This window comes from Onychostruthus taczanowskii, unplaced genomic scaffold (assembly GCF_017590055.1).
Source record: "Onychostruthus taczanowskii isolate IOZ18803 unplaced genomic scaffold, ASM1759005v1 scaffold114, whole genome shotgun sequence".
Taxonomy (NCBI): domain Eukaryota; kingdom Metazoa; phylum Chordata; class Aves; order Passeriformes; family Passeridae; genus Onychostruthus; species Onychostruthus taczanowskii.
The window spans coordinates 699,422-718,506 of record NW_024498074.1 but is presented as its reverse complement, the minus strand read 5'-3'; the positions used below and the strand labels follow the sequence as shown (position 1 = coordinate 718,506).

Genomic DNA, 19,085 nt, shown 5'->3' with positions numbered 1-19,085 from the left:
GCATGGACTAAACCAGAAAAACTCTGCCCCTCTCCTTGGTTCATGCAGCTCAAGGAGAAACCACAGCAAATCTAACCTCGGCAGCCAGGAATGGTCAACACTAACTACACCTTCCTGGGAAAAAAATTCACTTTCCAGGCTGTTTTCCTCCAGAGGATTTAAGGAAAGGCAGCCACGGCCACACTGAGCCCGAGCAGTCCTACATGAGTGTTGTGAGAGGAGCTGTGAGGCAGGGGCTGGCCAGGGAGAGGCTGGGTTTACACACTCACAGGAGTGTAGGAGCAGGGAAGGAGCAGCCTGTGGGGAAAGGCAGGGCTGTGAAGGACAGCATCACCTACCATGACAGGGAATATGATAGCAGCCACGGTGGATTTGAGGATCCAGAGGAGGGCCAGGCACACCACTTGCAGGAAGGTGAAGAGGTGGACCCTGCGCAGCGGGACGTGGCGCAGGTAGATGAAGTCAGGCTGGTGTTTTAGAGGCATCAAGAGCAGCTTCAGCCGATCCATGAACTGGGAAAGAAAACGGAGAAATGTTGAAATGAAACCCGGGATGCACAAAAACGAGAGAAAACAAGAAATGAATGCCCAAACCAGGGTCAGCACCACACTCTGGGGCATTTTTGCTGTCCTCCCCTTCCCTGCTCCTGCCAAGGAAAGACATTCAGCCTTTAGGAACAATGCTTTTGTTTTCCCCAAATAAATCAGGAGCAGAGGTCAACAGAGGTGAGGGCAGACAGAAAACAGAACAGCACCTCGCTGAAGAGCAAGGAAGACGGGCAGCTTTCCCAGCAGTGCCCCTCTGCCCTGTGCCAGACCGCATGGACTTGGAGTTCAATCAAAATGGGGATTTCTCACGGAGTAAAAAACACTGTTGATCCCAGTCCCCCCACCACCTGGGTCTGGAGCAGGGGAAATCCCCTCCAGGAGAGCCAGCCCGGGGCAGCAGGACAATCCCCTCGCTGTCCCCTGCCCGAGCATGGGCTCACTGCCCACTGCGGGAGCAGACAGAACCTGACCCAGTGAATGGAACTGCAGCTGATTTCCAGAATGCCAGAGGGAATTCTGGGGCTCACAGAACAGGCAGTTCCTTCCCCTCAGGGCACAACCCGGCACGAAAAAGAAAGGCCACAATTAACAGGGTGCCAGAAAGCAACAAAACCACTTCCAGCCTCCTTGGGCCAGCTACAGGCGCTGGGCATGAGAATGGCTCCTTATGTAAGATTTCCTCAATGACAAAGAGAGGGGAGTGGCTTCCCCTCCCTGGAGAACAATGTCCCTGCTCCTTAGCATGGAGGAACACCCCTGCTGCCATACATCATCCTCCTTCCCTGCCTTCAGTCTGCAGCACAGCACCCGAAATACCCTGGGAGTGAGCCTGAGCTGGGCAGAAGCCTGTACAATCCTGGAATGGTTTGGGTTGGAAGGGATCCTAAGGGGATCCTATTGTTCCACCCTCTTCCACCAGACCAGGCTGCTCCAAGCCCCATCCTGGTTGCCAGAGATGGACCCAGGTCCTCACAAAGCACCCCTGGCACCGCCAGTGCCCACCTGGCCACTGTCCCGGACACAGGACACCCGGCTTGTGACAAAGTTTGCCAACAGCTGCCACCCTTCGTGGGCTTCCTGGGAAGGAAGAGGAGGCAGCGAAGGAGAAGGGTGAAGCTGGAGGGCTGTGGAAGGAGCCCTGTGCTGGCTGAGGACTCACCTGCACGCCGTTGAGGGATGCCACTCCCATGTAGAGGAAGACACCGTAGAGCACGGGCATGGGAATGAACTGCGGGACAAGAAGAGCAGGAGAGCCCAGGTGAGAACCTCCCCGGACACCACGCACCATTAACACACTGTGGGACAACATTCCCAGCCTGTCAGCAACCCAAACTGCACCCACGGGTGGATGACATGGAGGAACAAAGCCACGGAAGTAATAAAGCAAAATAGAGCTGAATAAACAAGAAATCCTCCTGCTGTGCTCTGAGGGACGCAAGGACATTTGTGCAATCACGCTCTCCCGCTTCACCAGGACTTGGACATCTTGTCAAGAAGCAGAGGGAATGATGCCAGTCACTCAGCAAGTCAAGGAACAGGTGGGCAAACGTGCTCCAGTGAGCTTCAAAGTGCCTTCCACCTCTGACTGGTGGTGTCACTGGAAGCAGAAGGCAGAGAAGAAGAAAAGGCAGCACGATCCTGTAGTTTGTGGTACACACTCTTTTCCCAGGTAACAGGTGACAAAACAAGAGGAAAATAACTCAAGTTGTGCCAGGAGAAGTTTAGGTAGGACATTAGGAAAACACTTTCATAGAAGGGGTTGTCAAGCCCTGGCACAGGCTTTCCAGGGCAGTGCTGGAGTTGCCATCTCTGCAGGAATTTAAAAGCAGCACTTGGGGACATGGTTTAGTGGTGACTTTGGCAGTGCTGGTGGAACTGGGTGATCTTAGGGAGCTTTTCCAATTGAAACAATCCTGTGATTCCATGTCCAACCCAGCTCAGTAAGCCATGCAAGTCCCTGCAGAAAGGATGTTCTTTGGAGTCCCACCTGAGCAACAAGAGCCATGCCAACCCAATCTCTGCCTGCTCCGTTTCTCACACATATTAATCCAGAATTACTCCCAAATACAGGACTGACTTCCCTTCTTTGCCATGATGTGTCCTTTCAAACACCACTTTCTGCTCCCTCCAAGTGCTGAGTGCTGTCCCCACCTCCACATGGGGCACATCTCCCTTTGGGAGTGAGGAAGGTGCAGGGGAGCAGCAGACAGGCTCCCTGGAATGAGTCTCTGTCCCTCACCAGAGAGGTGGGCAGCCAGCCTGGCACGACAGGAACAGGGATGCTTGGAACAAACCAGAGGCAGGGGCTGAATACCAGCCTCTGTGGGATTTACTGGTGCCCAGGGAGGGTGGAATGAGCTCCAAAGGATAGTCCCTAGTGCAGTGCCAGGGGACTGCCACTGAATGGCAGCCACGGCCAGGGCATGGCACCCACTGCTCCCAGCACTCCTGCTGGGAACCCTCCCCTTCCAAGCCCTGCCCTGAGCTCTTCAGAGAGGCAAACAATACGGCAGCTTATCCAGGGTCTTAGCACATTCCCCATCACCTTGCTCAGCGCTTCCAGCAGGCATTTCCCTGGGGGCACATGAGCACCAAAGGCACCCAGCCATATGCTAGCCAAATGAAATGCCTGCATTTCTCCTTCCTCCCTGAGTCTCACTGCCTGTCCCCTCCTGCGAGCTCCTGAACTGCTAACTCATCCTTCTCTTGGATTTATTTGCTCCATCGAGGGAGCCACGCTGCTATTTCCCATCTGAAGGTAAATGCTTTTTCTGCAGTGTGGGCTCTGCCAACACCTCTGCTGTGACAGGGATGGGGACCTGGCAGGGGCTTCACAGAGCTGTGGGTGACCATGGGATTCAAAGCCCTCCCTGGACCTGAGGGATGACACACGACACAGTGCAGCAAGCAAGAGCTGAGCTTGCCAGCTCATTTTCACCGCTCTCCTCTCCTGCCCTTCTGTTTATTTCCATGGGGTTTTTTTTAAAGTAAGAAAAATGTGTGAATATTATTTCAGCATTCCATGATGATGAGTCCTGCAGATCATCCCGAGGTGAAACCTCAGTACCTCACTTAGCCTGCGGAGCAGCAAGCGGTGCTGTCATTTTGGAAGGCTTTCTCTTGGCAGAGCATTCCCTAACGATGGGGGTGCTGGCTTTGGCACTCCAAGCAAAGTTGGTTGCTGCAAGCCAACAGGACTGAAACTGTATTTATAGGAAAGTGCCTGTCACCCTCCTAGCAGGGCCAAGGATGTTTCTGTGGAGATCTGCCTTGGCTGAGCAGAAACAACACCACCATCCAAAACCAGCACAGCCACCGCAAAGCCCTCAGCAAACAAAGCCGGGATTATTCCCTGGATTGCCTGGTTTATTAAATTCGGGATTGTCAGCGTTCAATTTGCCCCTGGCAGGAGAAGACAGAAATGTTCTGCAATGCATTTAGCAGCGCAGCTCTCTCCAGCAGGACCCTGCCACTGGAATTTGCTAAAGGTCCTGATATCCTGCCAGGTCCCTCCCGCTGGCACGTGGGCCAGCAGCATGCTGGCTTATCCTCAGGTGTCCTCCAGCCAGGATCTTCCCCACACATTGTCTTAGGGGAAGCACAGACAAATAATTAATGACTACAGCAATAACAGGGGAAGTAACAGACCCCAGTGGAATAGAGGAAGAGGGATCTTGCAGGGAAAGCTCACGTAAACTAAAAAACAACAGGTTTTCCAGTTTCCTTCTACAAGCTGATGATCCATTTCTCCATGGCTACACGCCACCAAATCTCTGGTCTTGGAAAACAGCAACCTACCTAGATGCAATGGTCCATCAGCAGCACATCTGTCCAGAGCCTTGGCTAAACTTACAGGAAAAAAGGGTTCAGGAGATGAAGAAATGCCATTTAATTGCACTGCTTCCTCCAGAAACATGTTTTCCATGCTCTGAGCTTTATCCAGAATATGTTTTCCATAAAGAAAAGGCCCAGTAGAGGTATAAAAGAAATCATAAAAGAAAAGGGAACTTAACTTTATGCAAACATGGAGAAATAACCTTAAAAGGAAAAAGACCACAGTGCCCAAGAACCTCAGCCCTGACCTTGGTGACTGTTCTAGCACACTACAACCATGCTGGTGTTTCCTTCCAGAAGTTTTGGATTCAAGCCTTCAGAGAACTGTGAACAGTCCTTACCTTCAGGATGGGAGCCATGAAGACAGACACCCCGGTCAGGATGAAAACGATGACACCAGTGACTCTCTGCTCCCTGAAACAACAGCACTGAGTCAGGTCCACAAGCACTGAACACCAACAGGAATCCTCAAAACTCATTTTTGCAGCCACATTTTCCATCCAACAGCCTCAGGCAGGTGGCTGGACCCTGAGCCACATCTCTGTTTTAACCCAGAGAGTTTTGTAACGCCGTTGGGGGATCAGCACAGCACTGCAGCTGAGCCTGGGGCTCACATTCAACCACCACAAACAGAGTGGCAGCTCCCAGCTCCCTGCCCAGGGCGTGCAGAAGGCACTAAATCATCAGCTCTCCACGCTGAGATCAGTAACACAGCATCAGCCCTGCCCAGAGCACCCCGACAGCAGGATAAACCATTCAGACCTTCCTGGGGTGCTCAGCACGTGCCTTCAGCAGCACCCACAGGGCTTCCCACACCCAAAAATACCTCTGCCAGTCATGTTTCAGAAGGCTGAAAGTCAGGCCATAAAATTTCCACTTAGTTACCTAAATAAGCAGGAGTAATCCCATTGGAAGCACTTCAGACCACTTAATGAAGGCATCCAAACACATGAAAAAGATGCTTCATTAAGGAGAGCTGCTTGCATTAGGTATGAGTTTTGTATGTTTGATTTGCTAAGGAATTTGCTTAATTTCCCTGGATAGAGAAGTCTGCAGGAAACTTATTTCCTTTAACACAGGAACACTGTGTCTGATGTGGCCAAGTAAACTTTGGAGGAGCCACGTGGGGGCTCACCCAAGGAACTGCCTTTGGAAACAGGGAGAAGGCAGCACAAAATTCTTTGCACAAAAGGATTTTGCAGGCAAACGAGGTAATTGGGCCTTCCTGGTTGGACATACCTTACTCCCAAAAACTTGGGCTGCTCTCCAGGGGCTGAGGTCTCTGTCTCCATCTTCAGGCTGTCGATGTGAGCGATGGAGATGACGGTGGCAGCCACGTACCAGGGCAGCCCCATAAAGGAGCAGACAATCATCAGAATGGCCACCCAGAACAAATCCAGGTGATATCCAGCACCTTTCTGTGGAGGGAGACAAACAACCTTCAGCTTAATTATTCCAAATGCCTCCGGAGCAGGGCAGAGGCACACCAGACAGGCAGGATTTCCTTCTGCAGCATCCTGGCCAACAGAGCCAAACACCAGAAATACATGGGAAGAGCACATGGAAGCATCTCCCTTGGGACACAACCCCAGGCTCCTTCAGGAGTGCAACAAGAACAGCTGAAGCCTCATTCCCTACCCAAAGGAGAAAGCTGCCCTTGTTCTTGACTCCTTTTCAAACACCTCTGATCCTCTATTTTTAAAATCTTTTAATGAAATAAAACAGGAATTCCAGCAGCCAAGAGATGAAGAGAAGAAACAAAAGAGCCACCAAGAAAAGGGATCTTCAGAAAAACAGCGGACAAACCTCTAAGGTTTGCTATTTTAAAACAGATTAACCTTTTTAAAATCCCATTCAGTTTGATTTTATTGGAAAAAACAAATGATCCAGGCCTGGGATGACCCAGGAGGGAGGGCAATCCAGCTTCTCTTGAATAGTCCTCACTGTTTTCCTGACACGTGCACTGCTTACCTTGGCTGGCCGGTGCCACCGGGATGGGCACCCAGCAATACCCTGCCAACACTCCAGCAAGGGATGAGCAGAAAAAAACACCTTTTTTCCTATAGCAGATCTTGTGTATAGAAGTGTTTTTTGGTGTGGAACAACAAGATGGGGCTTGTGAACCCTCAATTCCACAAAATACCATATTCACATCATAAACAAAGGAAGCAGGGAATACATTTTTTTTACATCAAACAGTACTTTGCTGGAGTGTTTATAATTTGTTACTAAAAATGTACAGCCAGTGCTGACAGCAAAACCACATTCAGTGGTTCATAAGCTGCAGAGATGAGGGGCCCCTTCCGAATCATGAGGGAAGAACAGTGAATATTTTCTTACAGTGTTGAAGAAAATGCTATGTCTGCTTGGTTAGGTGCAAGAGACAGACCTAAAACTGCTCAGCCATCTCTGAGGAACACGAGGGCCCAGTATTGAGTTTATCTGCCCAGATCCAGGTGGCAAACAAGGATGTTCTGAGGGGTTGTTTTTAAACCATCAGCCAGCAGCCATCACTGTGCCTAAGAAACCTCTCCCATCCCCTGGTACTTCAACTCTCTCCTCCAGGCTGGGCTCAGGATGGCCTTAAGTTACACATTACTTGTCTCATGTTTACAGTGACCACATGAACTGAAACATCCTCCTCTTTTCCAAGCAGAAGTTCCCATCCCATTTCCAACAGCTCTCCCCATAACTGATAAAGCAGGTATCTGAATAATGACCCACCACTGCTGGTGTTTTGAGGGAGCCATCACTCCCCTCAAGTGGGTCAGACCACTTGAAACATGCCCTGTTAGCAGGAAGGGAGAGTCTTCTTTCACAGGAATTTAATATTTTTCAATAGAACTGACCATGCAGGGGAATGGAAAAAAGCCCTACAGGCATGAAAAACTGCATATCACTGGTCTGGAAAGTTTGTTTTAGAAACATGCCTACATCTCAGGCTGTTACATATCAGCTCTTCTTTAAATAACATCCAACTGATTTGGTATGTCCCAAATCTCTCCAGCTTATTGCTGGTATTTGACAGCACCGTGCAGCTTTGCCCACAAAGCCACTTTTCCTGCTTAGAAACAGCAGCCAGTGCCAGGGACCAGGCTCGTGTCCATGGGGGAGGAAGGTGCAGGAGGAAAAGCCCCTGCATGTGCCCACCCACCTTGAGCTTGTGCTCCTTCCTGTTGACGATGACGGCGGTGATCTGCTGGTCCATGAAGATGAGGATGGTCACCAGCAGGGCAGGGATGGCTGCTGCCAGGTACACCCACCACGGGTTCCCTCCAAAAGGTGGGATAAACCAACCCCTCTCGGGACTGGTTGGCTTTGAAGGGCAAGGGAAAGAAAGCTTGTGTTAGAGGCACAGTACAGGGGTGATGACATCCCAAAGGCACGTTTGCTTCCAGCAGTGGAGTTCCAGGGAGACGCTTCAGGCTGGTGGCAATTTCATCCTTCCCATTAACACCAATCAAAGGCTCCCAGTATGGAGGCAGAATTTAGGAGATAAACCAGCCAATTAAAATGATGCTAACAAAAAGCATCCTAACCCTAAGCCTCTGAGTAAAGAGGCTCTTTCCAGACTGCTGACTACATTCCCATTCTGAGGGCAAGCCATTCCCTACGGGGCACGTGCGAGGGAAAAGGAACCTCTTCCAAAAGCCAGCAAACAAGCTGACAACAACATACCTTGAATTCACTTGGCACAATTAGTTTTGGTGTGTCCACACCGACCAGGGCATCTATTCCACAGAAGATCAAAATGGACAGGATAATGGCAAAGTCACTGATGAGCTTCCGGGCCTGCAAGAGACGCGGTACCACAGCCACAGGAGTTAGCACCGCGGAACACCGTGTCACCCACGCTTCAGTGGCCACAGCACAAACCCTGCCAAGGCCAGCTCATCATTTCTTCTCCCACCATCATGTCCAGTGTCATCTGCCACACATGCCTTGGTACTTTACTGTGTTCTCTGAAAGCCTAAATGGAAGCACGGAAACAACACAAACTTCCACAAATGAGATACTCTGAAGGACTGCCAGAGATTACATTGTTTGCTGTTCAAGTAATAAGTCAAACTAGGCAGACAGAACAACAAACCAGGCTTCTCAGCTAAATCCCTAAGACTGCAGCTGTCCTGAAGTCACTGGAATACAACAACTTGGAGCTGCCACTGATCAGACCCCAGAATTTAACCAGACAGGAGCCACTGCGCTGGAACTGTGAGAGCTCTCCAGAGCTGCTGTTCCTTCCAGGTTTCCTGCGTTCACATGGTTACAGATAAATTGAGCTGCATTCCAGCCCGGATGGAATTTGTTTCCTTTCTATTAAAAATAAGAGAGGTTCAATTGTAACACAGTGGAACAGTAAACATCCATGCAGGATAAATCCCTGTGTGTCTGAATGCCAGGAACGGGGCAGCCCCAGAGAAATGGCTTTGGCTCGCACGCCTGGCCCGGGAGCCTCACCAGGGGACAAAACAAGCAGATGCACCCAAGGCATGCCTGAAGGCTTGGAAGGGTTGCCTTCAGCACCTTTAAAACCCCTGCCACATTACCCAAACAGGTTACAGCTCCTCTTGGCTCTTCTGCTGCCTTACCTGTGCTCTCCAGAACCACTGGGAGCAATCCCAGGCATACCTCTGATAACCAGATCCAAGCAAGGCTCTGAGCTGTGCCCTCACAAAGACTGATGGGGTGACAGGAGATACTTACAGTGGTGGGAAAGTAGCGACTGGTCTTGAATTTCTTCAGGGCCATGGAGCAGGTGTAAGTGCCGAAGAAGAGGATGAAAGACATGAGGGTGATGTCAGGGACATAGTCACAGTTGTTGCCCACAAGCTGACCCCCGTACTTCAAGCAGTCCTTGGCTGTCAGAGCTGCCCAGTCAATGGTGGTGTTGGCCTGCAGGAAAAAAGGGAATGTTTCCATAAGGCACACTCAGCCCATGGTGGGACAGGAATGGTGACAGAGTATCTGAGAGGAACAGGGAGCATCATGCAGAAGGTAAAATCATGGAAGCGCAGAATGGTTTGGGTGAGACCATTTTCCTGCCGTGTTTGACTAAAAGGGGTTGTTACTCTGTGCCTCAGCTTCCTTCCCCCACACATGGATGTGATCCCTCTAGCTCCACTTCCTTCTCCTCACTATCCAGAGCTGGCCAGCAGAGTGGCACCACAAGATCTGCAGGCCATGTGATCCCTGCCTTCCCAAGGGGAACTCACCAGCTCAGAGGAGGGAGAGACCAGCTCATAGTCTGACAGCACCATTGTCCTGTTAAGTAATGAGCTATTAACTGCAAAAGAAAAGAAAAAAGGCAATATGGTGAGCAGGATGCAGGAAACAGTTAGGAAGGAGAGCCAATTCCAATTATTAAATAATTTCTTGACTCTGTCAAGCTGTTTGCCACCTCTTTGCTCCTGAAAAGTGAGTCACAAGTGTTTTAGAGAGACTCAAAAGCCTCAATCATCAATCACTCACACAACAGAAAAAAAAAAGGTTAAGTGAAAACATAACCCAAACCCAACTGGAATTATATTTGGAGTTGATGGTAAAAAAAAACCACGAAAAACCAGACAGACAATATAATATTTCATAGCTTTCCAATATTTTCCTAATGATCTCTGGATTAAATTAAATACCCACAGAGCACTCCTAATGATTAATTTCAAATGCAAGCACAACGCCAAAGATATCCAGAAAAGCAGAATGCGATTCAGTGTCCAGCATAAACACAGTTTTGAATTAAAAGAAAGAAAAAGGAGAGCAAGAAATTGAAATCAACAGGATGGGGATAATTTCTTTGAAAGAAGGAGCAGCATTCCCCGTGGCTTCTGAAGCATTAGGAATCAGGAATTTGAAATTTCATTTAGAAATGCAATCCTTCCTGCAAATGGGCTCGTGGCCCCTGTCCTCATGGCTGACTGAGGTTTTGCATAAATAAACTTTTTTCACTTGGATGTCTGGAGGGCCACAAGTGGAGACTTCCAGTTTGGCACTGACCATTCCCCATCATCCTAGTTTCAAAAAGGAACTCACTCTGCCATTCCAGTGGGAGGCAGAACCAGACTGGGACCCAGCCCCAGCTCCTGACACCCGCCAGGAGCAGCCAGCAGCTTTTCCTGTTGGACAGGTGTGCCAGATAACCTGCAGTTTACTCTGGGCACACATCAGGTTTCTTACTCACTCCCATTGTTTGTGGGATCCTAGGAGTGGCCCCCGCTTCCCTAATGGTACAGCCAGCGTCTCCCAGTTTGGATTTGGGTTTTGTCACCCTTTGTTCCCAGAGCCATAGGTCCACTGGCTCTATCAGCCGTGCAGCCCACGCTCCAGAGATAGGCTGCCCTGGGGATACACTTCCCTTCTTGGACGGGAAGGAATTGTTTGTGCTTTCCCTCTCATCCGTGCAGCCAGGAGGTGGGAACCACCCATGTTTGGGTAACACCTTGAATAAATCCAGCTCCTGAGACAGGAGTGGCCTGAGCTCCATGGCAGCGACCTGGCCACCACTGCTGCCCCTTCATGGAGTTCTCGGAGGAATGCCATTTGGAACAGGGATGCAAAAACAGCTTCTCCACTGGACATGATGCGCTCTGGAGGAGTTCCAGCAAGGCCAGCTGTTCTGTGACATGTAGGTGTAGAAGAAGTGATTACAGGTGACTTTGCACCTGAGAAGTCACAGTTGTGCTAATTACCAAAGGAGAGGAACAGCCTTGTCCTTAATGGGTCACAGCTGTGACTAATAAAGATAAGTGGCACAAAAGGGGTGGGTTGGCCGCTCAGGGGTAGGAGGACCCCTGAGGAAGAAGGAATAACCCTCAAGAACTAGAGGATGGACGAAATAAGGAAGAGAGTTGCTGCTGAAAGAGATCTGTGGTTAGGTTTGCAAGGGGGCTGCAGTGGGAGCCTGCTGCTGGAGCCTACAGTCACATTCCAGCAGGAACAGCCTGCAGAGTCTGCAAACGAATACCAGCAGTCACAGTCGAGCAGGAATTAGCTGCAGTCAGAGTCTGCCAGGGAAGCCAACAGCAGGAGCTTGCTGCAGTCAGTCAGGATGGCTCAGTTGTAGAGAAGAATCAACTGGGACCCTTTTCAAGTCTGTGTCTTGGCTCATTTCTACCCATAAGGAGACGTCCACTGCAACAGTGACATTCCACTTGGGATGAAATTTACCTCTCGGCTTCCTGAGACTAAGACAGGATATCTGAAGGCAACTGATAAAGAAGGAATAATCGACCTATTATCTGGGCTGCAGCACAAGGGAAAAGGAGAGCAAAGGCCACCTCCTATCTACAAACTGGAGAGGTAATGAACACTCCCTTACCTGGATCTAGTGGTTTACAGGCACAAGAGTAATGAGTGATATAGTCCACCTTGAACTGGGAGTTGATGGGATAATGATCTGCCAGCTTGATCATCTTCTTGAAAGCATCATAAATGAAGATGAAGCTGATCAGGGAGGAAAATCCTTCTTCGGTGAAGCGGGTGAAGTACTTGACCAGGAAGCTGGCGTCGGTGGCCACGAGAATGAGACACTGGAAGGCTGACCAGAGGCCGATCCAGAGGCGGAACTCCAGGTAGTCAAAGTCATTGTCCCTGCAACAAGACAAGGGTGGCAAGAATGGAAAACACTGCGTTAGATACGATCAGGAAAGCAGATGTTACATGGAATGAAGCTGAGTCAGGGAAAGTTGAATCACAGAGCCACCAGCCTGGAAGTGACCTTCAAGATCATCGAGGCCAGCACAGGCCCAACACCTCAGCTAGACCCTGGCACCCAGTGCCACATCCAGGCTTTGTTAAACACATCCAGGGATGGTGCCCCAGGCAAACCATTCCAGTACTTTATCATCCTTTCTGTAAAAATCTTTCTCCTAATATCCAGCCTGTATTTCCCTTGGTGCAGCTTAAGATGAATCCTCTGGTTCTGTCAGTGCTGCCTGGAGAAAGAGACCAACCCCACCTGACCACAGCCACCTTCCAGAGAGTTGTACAGAGTGATAAGGTCACCTCTGAGCCTCATTTTCCTCCAGGCTAAACACCCCCAGCTCCCTCAGTCGTTCCTCTCAGGGTTTGTGTTCCAAGCCCCTCACCAGCCTCGTTGCCCTCTCTGGATGGGCTCAAGGGCCTCAATGTCCTTCCCAAACTGAGGGGCCAGAGCTGGACACAGCACTCCAGGTGTGACCGACCAGTGCCAAGTACAGGGGCTGGCTGAATGACTCCCTGCTCCTGCTGGCCACACCATTCGTGACCCAGGCCAGGAGCCATTGGCCTTCTTGGCCACCAGGGCACACTGCTGGAGCATGTCCAGTCACTGCTGACCAGTGCCCCCAGGTCCCTTTGTGCCTGGGCACTGTGCAGCCACACCGTCCCCAGCCTATGGCACTGCAGGGGGTTGCTGTGGCCAAAATGCAGGACTGGGCACTTGGACTTATTAGACTTCATCTTACTGCCCATCCATCCAACTGCTCCAGGTCTCTCTGCAGAGCCCTCCTACCTTCCAACAGATTGACTGAGATTGGACATAAAGGAAAGATCTTCTCCCAGAGTGTGGCTGGACATTGGAACAATCTCACCAGGGAAGCAGTCATGGCACCTAACCTGCTGGAGTTCAAAGAGCATCTGGACAGTGCTCTTAGTCACATGGATTAGTTTTAGGTAGCCTTGCCAGGTGCAGAGAGCTGGACTTGGTGATCCTTATGGGTCCTTTCCAACCTGGGATATTCTGTGACAAACCCTGGTGTTGGGAACAGCAGGGGATGGAGAATCATGCACCCAGCTGCATCGTTCCCACCTGGGAATGATGGCCTCCCTTGTTTGCTGCCTGAGGCTGAGGTGCTGTGCTGGCACAGAGTCCAAAGGTGGGCTTTTAGGAGTGAAAAAGTGCCAAAAGGGAGCACGGAGCAGATGAGGAAGGCCACTGCCTGTGGGGAAGGAAGCAAGAGGTGGTGGGACTGGCAGGCTCAGCCAGCTGTAATTCTCTGGAAGCCAGAAGCCCTGACCTGGAAGAGGGCAAGGAGCAAGTAAGAAACAAAGTGATTTAGAAAAAGAGAAGGGAAAAAATAAAAATACAAGACCCAAGTGACAACTCTGAAATACCCGGGGTCAGTGCCCGAGGTGGCAGGAGGTGCCATCCATCTGAAGGCAGCTGGCAGAAACCCAGACTCCACACCACTGAAGAACTCCAGAAGTGTTAAACTGTATTATTTTTTACTCCTCAAATTGCTGCAGCACTCCTGAAGCTGACAGAGCAGGGGGGAAAGCGCCGCGTCCTGCAGGATTGGGGCCGGTGCCAGCGGCACGGAGCACCCGAGGCCACACACACAGCTGGGTCTGCAAGGGGTTCTCAGGGACCTTTCCAGACACACACACACACAGTCACACTTCTCATCAGTCAGGGGATGGGAGGTTTTTCTGCTTTTGCTCCTAGCAGGGAACAGCGTGTTGTGAAAATGAGCAAAGTACTCAGTTCCAATTTCCTTGTAAGAAAGGCCCCCTTTGAAAAGTCCTGCCTTTCTGCTCTGGCAGGTTGTTAGGACAATGGCTTTTAGAACTGCCACCTTCTCCCTCCCAAAACAGTACAAAGTGCTTTTCCATCTTGCTTTTTTCCTGCTGCATGCTGCACCTGGGCTTTGTCACGCCTGCCAGACACCAACAGGTGCAGTGTGTCCATTCCTGACTCCATTCATTGATTCCAGATGAGGGAAGAAAAGAAAGGTGCCTCCCTCTTGCTCCTCTGTGTAACTCTCACCCTTTGGTAGCTTCCAGTTTTCCTCCCTGGGATAATCTAACTTTCCAGCCATTTTTTCTAGCTCCCATCCCTCCCTACATGTAGGAATACAAGTCCTGCCATGCTGAGAACACAGACTATAAGGGATTTGGGGTGTATTTTGTGTAACCTAAGATTATCTCCTTGCAAAACACGAGCCAAGGGTCACCAGCCCCACGGATGAAATCATCCATGACACTGCTGATTCCTTTGGGGATTCCAGTGTATCTTCCTGGTATTGCAGATGTGGGAATGGTACATGAGCACACCTAACAAAATGGCTCCCTTTAGCTCTGGGTGTCAGCTGTCAACAATGTGGAGGAAGCAGAACTTCTTCACACCAGTTAAATGGAAAAAAAATACAGGACATTTCCTTTAAAAGCAGGAAAGCTCCCCTGTGGAATTCTGGGGCCTGTTTCTACCACAGACACTTCTGCTTTCATAGACAGTAGTGATTATTTCAAACGACTACTGGACACATTTTTGGCAACCTTGAGACCCATGGGATTCTGTTGGCAAAGAGTGGGATTCATTTCCTTGCTCCTATGGGAGTCAGAGAAGCAGTGACTGGGGGACAAGCAGCACACTGCAACCAGAGCAAATTCCTCACGGAGCACTGAAGTGGCCAGGGTTGGGTTTTTTTGCAGGAGGCCCCACAGAGCCAGGTTGGGTTTTTTTCCAGGAGGCCCCACAGAGACAGGTTGGGTTTTTTTGCAGGAGGCCCCACAGAGCCAGGTTGGGTTTTTTTCCAGGAGGCCCCACAGAGACAGGCAGCACACACGGGCAGCGCCCCGGGACACGCGTGCCGGGCAAATCCCCGACGCGATTGCGCCGGATCTCTGCAAGAACGGGACGTTCCATGTTGTGCACTAAATCCCCTCCTTCCCCAGCAGCAGGCAGCTCATTCCCTGGCTGGGGTTTGCTTCGTGTGGGACATTCCTGCCCTCCGCCCTCTCCCGCCACGGGTACTCACTTGCTGAAATTGAAGAGGAGCCGCTCAAAGACCAGGACGGGTCCGGTGCTGCTCAGAATGGTGAGGGGCTGGCCAGCCAAAAGGCAAAACACAGCACCGGTGACAGCGGTGCCCAGGAAGCTCTCCAGCACGCCCTGGGGACACAGGAGAGCAGTCACCCTCTCTGAAGGAGCCCTCGTGTCACGGCTGCGTGCTGCACGTCCCCGTGACCAAGGGGACAGCACCCTCTGCCCCCTGTGGCTGTCACCAAGGTGCTGGTCCCACACAAGCCAGAGTTACTGGGGATAACCACGTGTGATTAACGTGAGTGATTACCGGCACAGGCTGATCCTCCCTTCTGCCCATGCTGCAGGGATGGGGCTGCAGCTCTCCTGCAAGAACTGAAATCCAGTTTTGTGTCTCTACTCCTTTAGAAGACACGAGTTAGTGTTTGCACTGAGGAAAGCACAGGCTGGCCTCTGGGGGACTTGTAAGGATGAGCCCAATAATCCCAGGGCAAGGAACAGGCTTCACAGCTGATCCCCTCCACTCCTCTTGTATTACTCACGGAGAGGGCCCTCGTGGCCAGAGCATCTGGAATCTCTTTTCCCTGCGTTCTTCCATGTTTCTATAGCTAAGAATAGTGTCTTTTCTCAGAAACAGAAAACTCAGGAGCGAGCTGTGAAGGCAGTGCTGGCTGGGGCAGCTCCCAGGACAGGGAGCAGGGATGGGCCATGCTCAGTGCCTGCCCCAGCAACAGCCACATCACCGTTTACAACAAACAAGACACACAAACTGTGATGCAGCAGCCTCAAAAATACTGCTCTCTGGGGGTTTTTTGTTACTTGACAGTAAGTATTCTTGAGACTTCTGGCCACAGTGAAGTGATTCTCAATCCAAACTGGATTTGGAATCAGGTTACATTTCCCCTTCCTCCTGTAATGTAAAGACTGCACCTTGTGCAGAGCAGACAGGCTTTGCTCTGCTACCCCACGACAGTCCAGTGCTGCTCACTGGTGGGACCTGGAGGCCTTTCCACTCCTGACTTCCATGAGTCTCAGAAAAGGCAAACTGTACAGGAGGGAGGGGAGCTGGGCACTGCACAGGCTGCTGGATCTTACTCCAGCCTGTAATTTATCACAGGAGAGTGCAGGGTTCCAGATATGTGCCCTCATTTCCTCTGTCTGACTTAATTAAACCTGCATAAATTAATAATTCAGTCATTATCATTATGAGCTTGATTATTGCTAGGAGATTTGACTGAACTGGACTGGCTGAACTGAATATATCTAAATACAAGCTCCTGGTTTCCCTATTATTCCACTAACACAAAGCACCTACAGCACTGTTAATAGGGAATCCCTTCTCTTTGGCCTGAGCTAAGCCATTGATCCAGTCTGTCCGTGGATATGTGGCTGGTTCTCAGCTTGTGCCCTCCCACTACTATAAAATTCATCTTTCTAAAGACCTGACATTTCTCTCTGTATTACTCATTTTCCTAATTATTTTGGGATTTTCTTTTCACCAGAGAGGCCAAAGCCCAGGCATTGTAGGAATCAGGCAGAGGATTCAGAGTTAGCACACTGAATTGGACTGAAATGGTACAACTGAGAGCAGATCAGAGGAGCTTCTCTCTGCAGAAGAAGCAAAGACCTTCTCTGTCTCTTGGGCCTGCTTTTATTCACCCTTTAAGGAACTGCTGTACCAGCTGTCAAGGGACAGCCACAGCAGCAGAGAAAGCAGTGAAAACACAGAACACCTCCATTATTGCACCAAGAATTCCAGCTTTGCCAGTGCAAAGAGAGAGCAAAAGACAAATGCTGGATTTGTTGGCTCTGAAAGCTCTTGCCCACCTGCATGTTCTCCGTAGCATCTCCAAGCAATCCCCCAAAAGTGATGGCATTGGTGACAGTGGCCAGGTAGATGAAGAGGATGGCTGAGAGGGCCTGGATGTTTAAAGCGTCGTAGAAGTCGCTGGCGAAGAACGGCGCTTTCCTCTTGATGTCTTTGATCAAACCCCCGCAGAATCTGCAGGGACAAGCAAGAGGAGACTCATGCAAGATGTTTGACAGTGCAAGTCATCACGCTAAGCCATCAGAGACACTGATAGCCATGAAGTATTATCTCAAAGGAGTGAGAGCACCATGTTACAAACAGTCTTGTCACGGCTGTGGCGGTCCAGGGGTCTCAGAGAGAATGTTTTGAATATCTCAAATATGTGAGCCAGATGGAAAGGGACAAATTTCAGGACTACAAGCCATGCTTCTGCTGAAACAGACCACCACAGTTTGTATTTCAGGAAGCTCATCTGTTGGTTTTTTTCCCCCCAAATATATTAGTTGATGTAATAAAATAGATTAGCTCTGCTCTAAGTCCCTGCCTGAATTTCTCCACATAGCAGACACCATGGCTGGGTGAGCCAAACAATCTGCTGCATGGAAAAATGCTTCCAATTAACTGCCAGCAAAAGAACTAGAAATAAAAACATAAGGGAAATACTCTTGGATGACAAAAGAGCTCACTTGCAGACATCCCTTTCTGTATGATCACAGACAAGACAGCACTTAAATCTTATAAACTCCACGTGGCACTGACACTGGCAGCACGAAAAATGTTTGTTCAGCCTCTTGTTCCCCTGCCCACAGCTGCCCACCTCTGCCAGGACTGCACAGACACTGTGGCAGACAGGCACATGCCACCTTGTGACCCCCAATCAGGACACTCCGCTGCCTTTTACACACCAAGGCATTGTGAAGACTTCCGGACTTTTCTCCTAGAATTTAGACTAGAACTAGAACTGAAAAAGAAGATTCAGCGTGGGAGGGAGGGCACAGAGCCTCCATGAAGCCCTGTGCACTGATCTTGAAACACTCAGCTCGCTGTTTTGTGGCCACCTGAGCTGTACTCCCACTCCAGTGGACTTTTACGTGGCACAAAGCAGAGTAATAAAGCAGAGAGCAGGGCTTGGGGCACTGTTACACTCTCTGTTTCTATCCCATAAAAGCCTTCAGCTGGGCAACCCAACTGCACCACTAACGTCCACAAAAGAGAACATCTCTGCTTTTGGCTAAGGCGCCCCTTCAGCAATCCAAAGGGATTAACTGAGGCTTGTAGCTGCCACGTTTATGTCCCCTGTGGTTCACCTGACTTCACAGGCTCCCAACAGGCAGCACCTGCCTGGCCCTTCTGTCCTGTTTAAGGGCTCTTTATCATTTACTGAGTGTCAGATCCTCGACGCCCTGCTGAAGCCGGATGTTCCGAACCCCTCAGCCAGCCACACTCCGAGCACAAAAAGCCGCCAGGACACATTCTGGGGTCACACCTCAGCCTGCACAGGCAGTCCACTGGGGTGGCACGTTTTGGCAAGGGAGGCCTTTGCGGGGGTGTCACCGACCTGCCCGTGCGCTGCAGCTCCTCGCAGTCGCCGTGGCCGCCGCCGCCGTGGCCGCCGTCGTGGGGCGTGTCGCCGTTCATCTGCACGTTCTCCCCGCCCGAGTACATGTTCTTCCTAGGCGAGGACACAGCACGTCACCAGGACCACGAGGAACCCCGAAGAGCCCGGCTAACTACCAGCTGTCATGGTGTGCCTACAACATCACCTCAAAAGGTACAGACTTCCAGGAACATCCTCCCTCCTGCCACTAAGGAAGGCCTGAAAATATCTCCAGGACTTTCTAAATAGTGGCAGCCAGGTGCAGGTCACTCCACACACCTGGCACAACCAGAACACAGGCCCACTGTCCTCGGCCACAGAGCCCCTCTCCTGCTACTCTTATCTGAAGAAGGGAGAGACTTGGGGGGCTCTATCCTAATGGCTGGATCCCATTCCCCAGGGGGGAGCACAATGACTTCATCCAGAAATTCATCGATGCCTGCGATCAGGTCCTGACGGTCCTTGGCTTTATAGGCAATGTCATGGAATACCTGCAAGGAAAAGAGACTCCCTGTGGGAAAGGTTTGCATTTTCTCTGGCCCTGACTCCACAAGCAGCTGC

General features: G+C 50.6%; 1 protein-coding gene across 9 annotated transcripts in view; it reads right to left on the bottom strand.

Moving 5' to 3' along the window:
• The window catches only part of SLC4A4 (solute carrier family 4 member 4), a 122,997-nt gene that overhangs the window by 9,421 nt on the left and 94,491 nt on the right, over nt 1-19,085 (bottom strand). For 8 of the 9 annotated variants that reach the window (XM_041426904.1, XM_041426866.1, XM_041426874.1 and 5 more), the window contains 13 exons: nt 18,863-19,015; nt 18,486-18,601; nt 16,945-17,119; nt 15,113-15,246; nt 11,695-11,966; nt 9,596-9,666; nt 9,087-9,275; nt 8,061-8,174; nt 7,537-7,698; nt 5,622-5,800; nt 4,724-4,796; nt 1,708-1,776; nt 339-512 (listed from right to left, as the gene is read on the bottom strand). In XM_041426904.1, the coding sequence (XP_041282838.1) occupies nt 339-512; nt 1,708-1,776; nt 4,724-4,796; nt 5,622-5,800; nt 7,537-7,698; nt 8,061-8,174; nt 9,087-9,275; nt 9,596-9,666; nt 11,695-11,966; nt 15,113-15,246; nt 16,945-17,119; nt 18,486-18,601; nt 18,863-19,015 (1,881 nt within the window). Of the gene's footprint in view, nt 1-338; nt 513-1,707; nt 1,777-4,723; nt 4,797-5,621; nt 5,801-7,536; nt 7,699-8,060; nt 8,175-9,086; nt 9,276-9,595; nt 9,667-11,694; nt 11,967-15,112; nt 15,247-16,944; nt 17,120-18,485; nt 18,602-18,860; nt 19,016-19,085 lie in introns of all 9 variants that reach the window. The other variant, XM_041426857.1, reaches the window with a different exon arrangement.